This window comes from Haemaphysalis longicornis, unplaced genomic scaffold (assembly GCF_048455015.1).
Source record: "Haemaphysalis longicornis isolate Haplotype H1 unplaced genomic scaffold, Haemaphysalis longicornis Haplotype H1 scaffold_10, whole genome shotgun sequence".
Classification (NCBI taxonomy): domain Eukaryota; kingdom Metazoa; phylum Arthropoda; class Arachnida; order Ixodida; family Ixodidae; genus Haemaphysalis; species Haemaphysalis longicornis.
In genome coordinates this window covers 60,031,325-60,043,818 of record NW_027526204.1, presented here as the reverse complement: position 1 = coordinate 60,043,818, position 12,494 = coordinate 60,031,325, and the positions used below count along the sequence as shown (strand labels likewise).

The following is a 12,494-nucleotide window of genomic DNA, read 5'->3' as shown; positions in this document are numbered from 1 at the left end:
CTGGTCAGTTAGAATGGTACTCTAATACCTTCATAGTGCTTTTGAAGCCTATACCTCTTAAGGGGGGACGCGGCTTTCAACTTCGGAAAAGTGACCAAAACATCGTTTTTTTGAAACCCACATATTCGGCTTCTATGTTTCCTATTCTGTGCGTCTGCAAAGTTTTTACGCTGAAAAGCGTCGCAAAGTGGCATAAAAAAATACTTTTGTCAGGCGCGGTGACAAACTATCAACGCAAAAGGGCGAAAAAACGGCAATTTTCGGAGCGCTCTATCTCCGCAACGGTGCCACCGGGCGCGGCCATTTTGATATGGTTAGATCGGCCGAGCGATCGTCTTTCCCGTTCCGCTCGTCTCTTTTATCTTCGTTCATTCACAAACGCACAAACGGCAGAAAAGAAACGACGCACAAACGAAGCTAGAAATAGATGCTGAAGCGCTATTGGTCCTCCGGTCGGGGCACAGAACAGCGACCCTCCTGATTGGATGTCGCGGGCGCAACGCAAGATGGCGGCCGCCTGAGCTGCGTAGCGAGCGGATTGAGTTCATTTTCGCCGCTTCGCTCGGCCGAGTTTCTGTTCAATCTGTGGTATTCAACACGGACGTTATCGCGATGGGAATGCCAGAGATAACGAGCCAGATTACGGGAAGTTGTGGGGCTCGAAAGGCGGAGGTCATCGAACGTTTCGTGGTGCGCGTGACTCTACCGTCGCCAGACCCCGGAGGGTGACGCGGTGTGCGCGCTTGCGATAGCGGTTCGTGAAGTGAACTTTTAGTCGGATTTGCGATGTTTACACGCTTAGTTATTGCTGTGTTTTGACTGTGGGCTCGCTAGCCTTCAGAAAGAAACGGTCGACGCGTCAAACGCTGCGGCGCGCACGGCATAGCCGACGCGCATTGGAGCATCACATGACTGGGCAACCGGTTACGATTGAACGCCAGTAGTTGTAATTAATGCCTGCGACGTTAGTTTTAATCTTAAAAGCGACCTGACCAGCCATATCAGGTATAATCAAAGCTCGATATGTCGCGGTAAGCGTGCGCTGCGATGCGCGCGAGCCATATCGCCTTTCTTGCGCAACGTTTCCCGTGCACTTGTAATTTTCATGCAAACAGGTTTTGAGTTAGTAATATAGGAATAAAAATATGCTCTCTGCGTTAAAAATGTACGTTACTGTGGCAGCATTTAACAGTGATTTTTTTAGGGAAATTATTGATACCATTGCTCAGGGCATACTAGCTGTGCTGCGAGAAATATTGGATGCCTTGAATGTCAAAAGTAGTAAAAAAAATATGCTCTTGCATTGAAGTTGGGAGTTATGCAGAATACTCTACCAAGCTTCAAAGTAGCTCATTTTCAACCTTGTGGTATGCAAACTTTTGGCAATGAACACCTGCACTATGAGTACTAAGTTGCTGTGCCAGGCAAGAAAAACATGAAAAAAAAAGCCAAAAATGTTCAAATTTAAGTTAAAAAAATGCTTAACTTGTTGCCATGGTGACAACACTGCAAAAGGAGGTTGTCCAGTGCAATACAGCCAACCAACTAACCTACTTTGCATTGAAAGCCCATTGAAACCCATCTCCCCTCCGTTTGGTTTGCAAAGGGGGGTATGTACTCTTCACGGAGGAGCTTAAAATGATGTTTTCTGGAAAGAGAAAGGCTGAAAAGGCACTCCAATTTCAAGGCAAGGCCTTCCAGAAGCCCCATGTTCAAAAAGACATGAAAGGCTACAACCGTGATGACTTTTGATATGTGAAACCTATGTTGCAACTTCGGAAGCCGTTTTCTCAAAACAGTTTTTTTTGCCACCTGTGTCGCTTGTCCCAGGGATTTCTTCGTGACCGCTGGGTCTATTTTGATTCCGTTTCTTGCATTACATTCCTTGATGAACTGTTCAGGTCGTGACACTTTTAGTTTTCCAGATTTGTTTTTTGTGATTTTTTTATTCAAATAATCGTTCACAGTTGACATGCCTGTTGCACATTAACCTCTAAAAAAATGAAAACTAAAAAACATTGTGTTGTAAAAAAAAAATTCTAAAACTGTCACGACCTCGTCCATTCATTTGGGAATGCAAAGCACTTCGAACAAGTTTTCTATCGTGTTTTATAAGCCGCTCAAGCTCGGTACAAGCGGAACAGAAAGAAAATTTCATACATAAAAAAGTTATCAAAATATTAACTTCAAATTTTTATGGTGTTATCACAGAAGCATTTCCAGTTGCTGTGCCAATTTTCATCAAAATCCACAAAGAAATAAAAAAGTTGATTTTGAAAGCCACGTCCCCCCTTAATGACACTCTGGCCGAGAGAGCGGCTAGCAGTCCAGATGCGGGGTCACCATTGGGGTGCACGTCTTTCAATCTCGCTGTCTTCATTTTTCTCTGCAGCCAGTCCAACCTGTCGGAATTGGTGGAGCTTGTGAAGCCCCAGAGCCAGCCGTCGGACCTGCAGAGGATCGGCCGTACACTTGCCGACAAGCAGGAGAGCCAGGCAGCTGTGAGTTAGTTCACTTTGTCGACCGGTGTCTGGCCGAATGAAGGCCAAAGCAAAAGAAAATTTTTCTAGCGTTATTGCAGGCACTTTACCTTCTGCAGAGCTGAAATTTGTGGGGCTGATTTAAGGTTGATTACCTGTTGCGGTGGCTCAGTGGCTAAGGCGTTGTGCTGCTGAGCACAAGGACACTGGTTTGATTCCCGGCTGTGGCGGCCGCTTTTGAGATGGATGTGAAATGTGAAAACGCTCCTGTGATGAGGTTTTGATGAGAGCGCGCGCGCCTCATAGTTCGAGGGCAGTTTCTACACACACAAAAAAAAAAAACCCTGTAATTCATTTAAGGTTCATTGAAATGTACTGACGTGGATTAATAAAATGTGAAAGGGAAGTGAATTAACTCTGGTTCATTGTGTGAAAGGGAAGTGAATTAACTCTGGTTCATTGTTAAACCCCAGCCACTAAGTCCTTTCTTGCTGTGTCTCAATCCTTGCATTGGCATTTGATATGCCAGTGATGACCCTTCATTGTAGCATGCACTTGGTTTTGGGTACCGGCAAGAAAAGTGCCAAAACTTTGTGCGTAGAAGTGGGTAATAGACACAAACATTCCAGTTATTTCTGTTGTGTAAGAGCTATTTGTCCCTTTCAGATTTGATGCAGCCAGCGCCTCCCGGTGTCATTTTTTCGTCTCATGCGCCCTTGTTCCTTCCCCATGTGTCTCCCTCTCTGCACCCCTCCCTTTGAAGCAAATAAGCAATTATGCTCAAGCACTACTTGAGGACTGCAATGGATGTTGTTTCCTGCGTCTCACCAGCGCAGCTGCCTGTTGCTCCGAGTGACGCAAAGAGTGCATTACTTCGGTTACTTTGAAAGTTACAAGAGTTGTTTCCATTTCTTTAGGGCTTAATCTGCTTATAAACTACTCCCGAAATTACAGACAAACCATGTGGGAAAGAGGAGGCTATGTCATTGCATTAAGCGCAATCTCCTTTCAAAACACTTGTGCACGTTTGACACTTAGGTTAGTAGCTTCGGTGGAGTGATACACTGCTTGAGCTGCTGCCTTTGTTAACTTGTACCTGAGTATGGGTGCTTTCACTCCACCAGACCATGCGAGGTGCTGGTGTGACCTTGGCTGAGCTTGAAGGTCAGATGGACACTTCCAGGAATGAGCCGTTTTCTGGGTTTGACCTGGAGTAACAGAGCTTTAGCTCTAAGAGTGCCTTTTCTTCCTTTTGGCAGATCACGGGGCAGCTGTCCAAGCTGTCGACGGACATGAGCCACGCGGAGCAGCAGATTCTCAAGGGGCGTCTGCTGCGCCAGCGCTGGGACTCGTTGTGCGGGGCCGTGCCGCACCTCCGGGGGTGGTCAGTACCTTCTCACCATCTTCTGGTTGTCTTGGCATGCCTGAAGAAACTGCAGTGCTCGGAATTCAGAGGACCTATTCAGAACCTTCCTCGTAGTTTGCGCTAATGGGGCGATGCAGCCGGCAGTGCCGTATTTCCATGATTGTAATGCACAGGTAAGTTTACTCAGGAAAATCTGGAAAAGATTTAATCTAAAAAGTAACTTACAAATAATTCTTTGCAGCAGCTGGACAAGGTATGCCCAACGGAAGATAAGTACGTCAAAATTTACTCGCGTGTCATTGACGGATGGTCTTGGATTTGATTGAGTTGGATTTTGGGAGGGGTTTGTGTCTAGGGCGATGCCGCTGGATGCTTTGAAGCTGATGTCGGGTTTGCGCCCGATTGTAACGCGCACACAAATTTGAAGGCTACTTTTAGCGAAAAAGCATGCGCATTAGAATCGTCCAAATACGGTATGTTTCGTTCTTTTTTTTTTCCAGAAATTTGGGTGGAGAAATGGGTTTGGGAAAGCCAAAGTCAGACACAAGCTGTTGCGTATTATCTGCCCCCTGTGAAGTGCAAACAGTTATCTCTAGTTAATCCTTCAAATGGAGTCAAGTTTCAGTTTTGGCTTAGTTTAGTGTTGCTTTGGCGTGGGCGACAGGATGAGTGTTGAACAACAGATGCCATTGCTGTTATCTTGCATTTGTTGTTCCTTTGGTGTGTTTGTCTCTCTTCCTCTGTGTATATGATTTTAGTGCCTTTCCATAAGCTGCCGTTGGCAACTCATCAAAGTTCTCTTGCTTTATTTCCTTTCACAAAGCTTGTTTTTTGGCACTGTATCCTGCTTGGCCATAAAGTATTCAGTACGGACCCTGTCCTAGTGTGGCAGTGGGTTCGTTTGTAGCTGGGGCCAAGTGTAGTGTGTTTGGTTTTTTGAGGGTCAGTAGTTTTGAGCAGCAAGTTGTGATTGGCCTTTTTGCGACATCATTCCAAGTGCGACCTCACCTCGAGCAAACTTCATGTGGGATCTGTAGTGGATGCGCACTTCAGCGCATGTGTGTGTGCTCGAGGTGACTTTCTCACGCCCGGCCACTGCTCGCAAGCTTCCCGGCCGCGGTGACCGCTTTTCTGGAGGAGAAAAGCAAAAAAGCTTGAAGACCCCGAAGTGGTCGAAATTAATCCGGAGCATTCCACTACGGTGCGCCTCATCACCCTGTGTTACGTTGGTGCGTTAAACCCTACAATCAATCGATCACCGCTCGCAAGACTCCAACTAGTGGAGCTGGTGGCTGTACCCTGTTCATGGATCAGGTACGAAGGTTTCGTTTAATAACCACTTGAGTCCCAAGGATTAATGTGGTCGCCTTCTTTGGTGATCATCCAACGACGAGACAGAATCATCGTTCAAATCGTGCTGTAGGATCACTGTTAAGATTCTACGGTGTTTTAAAAGATCGGGGGGGAGCCTTCTAGAGCCAGTTTTTTTTACATGAATACAGTGGAATCTCGGTCATACGAATCTCAAGGGGCGGCGAAAATATTCGTATCACCCAAAAATTCGTATCATCAGAAAACGAGAAAAAATGGAAACGTGCCGCGCATGCGACAGGCGGCGGCAGCATGGCGTCGGCTCTTGCCTTGAAGAGGTGCAAGTAGCTTCAGCGACTGCTTCTAACCTTTTGTTAAAACGCAGCTCAAGGTGTAAACAAAATTGTGCATGCGGGAAAGGAGCTGACAGTGTGGGAGAAAACTGCTCTATAAAATATCATCTGCACCAAATATCCGCCGCGGAGGTGGCCCAGCCAGCTGCTGCGAGCGCTTCGAAATTGCCGCCATGAGGCACGCGTCTCCCCATTGGCGCAAGTCGTGAGGCTCCTCCCTCTGCCGTTCGCGGCAACCGAGGCAGAGGCTGGCGACGGGGTGCCGGGCTGAATCGTCAACGCGGGCGTTAAAAGAATGTGTGCTCATTGCCGACGCGAGGCGCGCACACGAACTCAAGCGTGAGCCGCATGCGATTCATGTGCGTCAACGATTGATGCGCGACGTGTGTGCAAAATGATGCGCGACGTGTGCGGCAGTGGGAGGAGCCTGCCGACTTGCCTCAATGGGGAGGCGCGCTCTTCATGGCGGCAGTTTGAAAGCACTCTGGACAGCCGGCTGGCCCGTCGGAGGTGTTTAGGCTTATCACGGTGGCGGATATTTAATTGGTGCTTTCCCTATCGGTGTGGAAGATGCTTTATGTTGTTTTCACCCACATTGTCAGCTCCTTTACTGTACAGGCAACTTCATTTGTTCCTTGACTCTTTCGCTACCGCGCCTATCAAAATCGATCAATTTGATCGATACTTTTGGGAGCGCGTTTTCATAGCGTTCCAGGCATTGCTCGAACAAGTAAAGCTGTTTGGAGTTAGATCAGAAAATGGCCTTTCAAAATCAGTTTTGTTTTCATTTTTGCAACAAAAACATGATTTTTGACACGCGTTTGAATCACCTGGGAGTGGAAAAGGGGCGTGTTCATCGCATGTCACTGCTACCAGCGAAGAATGCGTGCCACTCGTAATTACTCTGCACCAGCGTTTGTTTTTTGCTATCAGGGCGTGAATGGTGAACCAGCAAACGATTTTCAATCGTCAGGTTTGCACTCTGACAGTAATAATCCCAGAAATCGGCTGAAAATGTCAAGCAGTGCCTGGTTGCTAAGCTACTTTATGATTTTAGGCAGTTTTATTACCTTTGCACACGTTGGTCTAAGTTCTGTGGTAGTTCTACTTACCCCAGGACCATTCGCGAACAGTTTACAACAGTTTCGGTTTCGTTTCTGCATTGCTAAATTCACATTTAGCGCTACTACGCAGTTACCCAACTTCAAGGCTCCCTGCCAAGGCGCCTGGAGCGGCCGCGATTGATCCTCGAACAAAGCACGCCGCTCCCGATTTCCCCCCACCCTAACCCGATTTCTGCGATAAGAACTTCAGATGCAAGTCAAAAGGTCACACCCAGTCGCCAGATATCTGTTCCGCCGAGGACAGCGCTTCAAACCGGCCTTACACTGCCAGCTGTTCGCCTTCCAGTTTAGTTTCCATGCGAGGGTATATCCGGGTGTCTAATGTTGCTGCTTAGTTGAACTGTCTATTCGGACGGAGTCTCCGATAAGTTTTTGTACTGTTTCATTTAAAAACTGTTAGGTGGCGCTGCAATAGGGGAGGCTTGTTGTGCTGATCTTTTTCATCGCGCAACTGCTACTCGGCCAAAGATCGCAGGGCACGATTCTAGCTCATCGTACCTCATTTTTGCGAGCAAGGCTACAATTGCGAGTAAGAACATTATAAGAAAGCTCAGCTTTATGTTTTGAGAGATAGCTGACCGTGAACGACAACAAGCATCAGCCACGGCGTTTCGTTTCCATCTTCATGCATGTTTTTTTTCTGCTTCGCGTGTTTGTCCCAAATATTGTGCTCGCTGTAAATGAAAAGTCAGCCATTGACAAGATGTTCTTACGTTGTGTGGGGGCAAATTGGTGCCTCTGATAATGACAAACCGCCAGATTTATTCCAGGAAGCCACCCGAAATTGCACATTTTGAATTGGAGGTTGGGCTTCACCGCATGACACGAGCACCGTGCATGCTAACATTTTTTTTATATCTGACAAACTGTTCCGCGCAAGTCGACATTTTTTCTAGGGCGTGTTTTTGAAATGTTTTCCTACAAAATGTATATTCTAATTTTTTTCTACTACCGGTGGTTTGATATACACAACTCCTTTTTTATCATTTTTTTTCGACAACTTGACAAAAATTTTGATTTTGATATTTTTTTTTACAACTATGATATATAAAAACCTTCAAAAAACTGGTGTTATTGGAAAGGCCGTTAAATAATCTGCATTTTGTGTTCCTGCAATTAGTGCCTAACCAATTTTTTAGCAGGAAAAAAAAAATGTCTTCTTGGACCCCTAAATTTAGTCAATTTTCCGGCGGTAGCGTAGGAGTTAAGCGGCATCTGAAAGAGCGGGCAGAAGCGGTCGGTGACGTTGCCATGTTGCCGCAGCATGCGGGTGGCATAGCCTCCTATGCGGGTGGTATTCGTGGCGGCGCCAGCTCGCTTGTGGCGTGCGCGGCACAATTTCGTGAGCAGAAAACGCTCCATGCGGTTCATGCGTCAACATAATCAACGCACAAGTGGTGCAGGCAACATGGCAAGGCGACAACAGGGTAGCAAGAGTGCGGGGCATAGAGGGAAGCGAGGAATGCGGAGAAGGCAAAATGACAACGCTTGATTACCGTGGTTCATTCAAAAAGTATAATACAAAAAAGGAAGCTAGAGGCACCCGAGCTGCAGCCAGTGGAAACGACAGGTACGGAGAGAAGAGATTGTAGCAGGAGATAAAAGACGGGAGGGAGAAAGAACAGCTAGGCGTCGAGAGGGTGACATGTTTGGTTCGTTTGGGCCAGCACCTCTCGTGCCGCTTTTGTGAGCACCCCACGAGCAGGATTACCGGGATTACTGTCAGCGGGGGAGGAGTAATGCTTTTGTGCCCGCGCGCAACCAAAGCCGCATGGCTGCACCAATACTTCCGCCTCCCGTCCACTCCGCAGTCGTCTGCTCGCGGCTTGCGTGTTCGTATCACCCGCACCGGAGTGATAAATGCGTACGGATCATCCGAATTTTTTTACATTGCATACAATGCATTTTGGCCGGGGAATTTTGAAAATTCGTATCACAACGAAATTCGTATCAACCGAATTCGTATCACCGAGATTCTACTGTATCATTCCTCAATTAATAGTGTCACTGACTGATATGCATCTTCAAATATGCAGCCCAAGCAAAGGCCGCCTCATGGCCGCCTTTGCAAAGGCTGCCTGTGTAAAAACGCCTTATGGGATTTTTGGCTACAGATGTTTTGGAACAAGTTTTCGCAACGAGTGAGGCTTGCAGCTTACTGCATAAACTTGAGTCTAGGACCCGTTAGGTAGAGAGGCGCGAGAAACTTAAACTTTGATTGGAAGATGGCATCTTCATATTGAGTGTTGGTTTCTTAAAAGCGTGAGGGTTCTGGCTAGTTTGGATTCTTGTCTGTCTCTGCAATAAGTCATAGTGAAGCCCCCTCAACAAGCTCATTCTAAATTGATTTTTCTCATGGTTTCCTGTGTTTTTTTTCTCTTTCGCAGTTCCGAGACCGCTGCCACCCATGTACAGAAGATTCGCGAGAGCTGGCAAGCGCTCGCTAGGGACAAGGCTGCCAGGGGCAAGTGGATTTACTGCTCACTGCCCGAGCCTTTTGCTGTTTTTTCCTGCCATCTTTGTAGCTTTTAAGTCTGTGGAAAAGCTTGTCGGATCGCGCTTTGTGTTTACCTTCAGTGGGCAGTTGTGTAAATATCCTTTATCAGAGAGAAACAAAAGAAATTTAAAAATTTGTTGGTGTTTTTTCGCTCATGTAGCATTTTTTTTCTTCCTATGGTACCAGTGCTGACAGCTTGTTGGTAAATGGGCGGCATAAAAAAAACAAACAGGAAAAAAGCGCACTGTTAATTTCGAGACCCAGCTTTGCTTTCATAATTATTTTGAGGCTTGACCAACTTGCTACAAAAAGAGAAAAAGAAAGAAAGACAAGAGGAAAAATATAAAAATGAAAAAGTAGGCACAGTCGAAACCCTAACTTTTACACGTCTGTATATTATGAAAATGAATGGCATGGTATGTGCCCATTCGAAGTTATTTTGACTAACAACGTTCAATCAAGTGATTTCATCAGGGCAGCATAGTTTTTGTTTACTCGTAGCGGCTACAGTGCATAGGGACATTGGAAGTTTAGCACGCTAAGAAAAAAAATCAATTGCTATACAATCTAGCTGGGTAGCATTGCATGAATCTTTTGTCCGTGCATCCGCACATTTCTTTTTTGATTTCACCTCGGTGTTTGAGGAGGCACTTGTGGCTCAGAGCACTCGTAACTAGTAGTAGCTGCATTCCTTTTAGCCATGTGTATTTCTTTTTGCCACTTTTGCAGAGCTATCCTTTCATGACAAGCAGTTCCACACCCTCGAGAAGTGAGTATTCTGACTCTACCTTTTCAAGGAGGGGGTAAGGGGGGTATATTATGTACTCTTTTTTCTTTTTGGATCAGTCGCTGATGCCGGGGGAGTACTTTAGTTGCAGTGAAAACACAGTATGCCAGGGCTGCATTTAACATAAACATTGATTGATTGATTGATTGATTGTAGGGTTTAACGCGCCGACGCAACGCAGGCGATGAGGTGCGCCGTAGTGGAGGGCTCCGGATTAATTTTGACCACCTGGGGATCTTTAACGTGCGCCGAAATCTCGTACACACGAGCGTTTTTGCTTTTCCGCCTCCATCAGAAAAGCGGCCGCCGCGGCCGGGATTCAACATAAACAAGTTGGTCTACTTTGGAAATGTGCACCTGTGTTACAAAAGTCAAAGGGCTAGCTCATTGTATCCTGTTCTGTGGTAGCAACTCTGATACATAACCATACGTTCCACTAGTTACTGCAGACTAAAAATCCTGATTCAGAACTGACTTATGGGGACTACTTTTTGCCGATTGTTCTTCGCATAGCACTCAGCTGCAAATGTGGGCTACAGTCGGAGAGCAAGAATTATATAGGAGGGCGAACAGTCCATTGCGGCAAACCCGGGCGAGCAACCAGATAATGTCTCAGTTAAAACAAACATGAACTACGAAGCCTTGCAGCTGCTATGGCGAAGGAGGGGGTAGCAGCATTTGATGGATGAAACGATAGCAGACACAATTCATGCAGGAGCACTGCGCTAGAATGGCGATCGGGGTGGCCGCACAGAGATGCTGTTAGCTTCACCCACGCCAACCACTTGGGGTGGGATCTGGCCGCACCAGAAAGTGCTGCTTCCCTTCCTGTCTTCTTCTTACTCTGTGGCTACAATGGCGCTAATCACACGGCGGTGTCTCCCCCACTTCATTTTGCAGGAACAAGATCCGGCAGACGTGCCAGAAGCTTCTGTCGCTGCTCCAGGAGCGCTGTCTCCAGGCGTGCCACAAGATGGCCGAGGCGCTCGAATCGTGGACCAAGTGAGTGCGGCAGAATTGTTGCACTGTCACTGCATGCTTAACTCTTCTACGATGCAGTGGAGTGTGTATAGCTGACAGGGAAAGTAGAACTGTAGAGCTGTAGCAGTGTGGGCAGGGTAAGGATTCATGCGTTGGTGCTTTTATGTATGCGAGTGTTTATGAGGCTCTGCCGGGCCATGTCAGAGTGCCTGTGCCAGTTCATGCAGTGTGTCATGTAAATAGTGTCGCCTTGGTGTAGTTCGGTGCAGAAACTCACGGGCATCCTTCTAGTCTTCTAGTCACGAGGGTGAGACAGGTGTGCATATTGTGCAGGTTTGATACAATGGCATGGAACTCATGAAAATTGCAAAAACTGTGCCAAACTGCTCCAAAACAGCCTGAAAAGCAAGAATTTTAACACTCAAGTCAGTTTAAAGGGGTACTGACACAAAATTTTGAAGGCGAGATAACTTCGGAGATAGATTGGTGTGAACACATATACATCATCTGCAAAATATCAGCGGCGAATACAGCCTAGAACATATTTAAAATCAGTTTTCAAGTGTGCGAAACGCAACCGAGCAGCCAGCAGAGGACCACGCGCAATCGACATCTCGCGGATATTTTGTAAATAAACAACCTCCAAACACGCCACGAGTTTGTGTTTGCCGCTTCCACACTGCCGGCGTTTTTCGCCGGTTCGCCCGGCTCGCCGCTCCAATCGGACGGCCGGAGGGCAGGGCTTCTGCTCTCGAAAACGAATGACCCGATCGTTGGCGGTGGAGGCGCTGTGATTTCGTCAGCTCATCGGGCAGCTGGCCACGACCAAAATTCTGCAACGATTCCAGGCACTCTGTTTCTATTACTGTATATTTACATTGGAAGCGAAAATGCGCCGGAGACATGAAAAGCCCACTGAGCGAGCCGCACGGTCGCTGTGCAGGCGGCGGCCACGGCCGCGAAGTGGCCCAGGCCGGCGTAGGTAGCAGGAGTGATAGATTGTTACCGCTGCACGAAATTGTACCCAAGTCCCAATCATGGTAGCTTATATGAGAAAGCAGTTAATGATGCAACGGCGGGTTGCATTAAAAATTGTCATCTGCACCGCTTACGAGAGCGGCAATCGAATATCCGCCGCAGTGCTAAGCCAAACGCATCTGTAGGCGGACCTGTAGGCAGACCAGCCAGCTGCTCCCAGCGCCCGTCTTGCGACCCACTGTCTCGAGCGTCGCGCGTTGTTCTTTAGCCGCGGTACCATTTGCACTCGCAGCACCTGCGTCACGTCCACGGTCGCTTTTTAATTAAGTGGCTCACGAGATCGGTACGTGGGGGCATTCGCAGAAACTGCCGTCGATGCGGATTCGACAGTGCTACGACAGCTCTGCTCTGTGATATCCCTCCGACGGTCATGTGGTCAGCTTTGTTGACACAAAATCCACCGGTTCGCAGCACCCGCTGAAACCGAAACTGCGGCTGGCCGCATTGAAAATGCCTCTAATTAAACAACCGTCGCACGCTGAAGCAAACGAGGTTTCTACAGGTGATAAGTAGGTCACTAGCTACTTATCGAAAAAAAAAAAAAAAAAGAAAAGAAA

At 47.2% G+C, this 12,494-nt stretch overlaps 1 protein-coding gene across 2 annotated transcripts in view; it reads left to right on the top strand.

The window, feature by feature from the left end:
- LOC144158615 (serine/threonine-protein kinase TBK1-like) overlaps window positions 1-12,494 on the top strand; it is a 63,799-nt gene that overhangs the window by 42,321 nt on the left and 8,984 nt on the right. For both annotated transcript variants that reach the window (XM_077689627.1, XM_077689628.1), the window contains 5 exons: window positions 2,393-2,501; window positions 3,740-3,864; window positions 9,022-9,098; window positions 9,861-9,900; window positions 10,819-10,920. In XM_077689627.1, coding sequence (XP_077545753.1) covers window positions 2,393-2,501; window positions 3,740-3,864; window positions 9,022-9,098; window positions 9,861-9,900; window positions 10,819-10,920 — 453 coding nt within the window. The remainder of the gene's footprint in view (window positions 1-2,392; window positions 2,502-3,739; window positions 3,865-9,021; window positions 9,099-9,860; window positions 9,901-10,818; window positions 10,921-12,494) is intronic.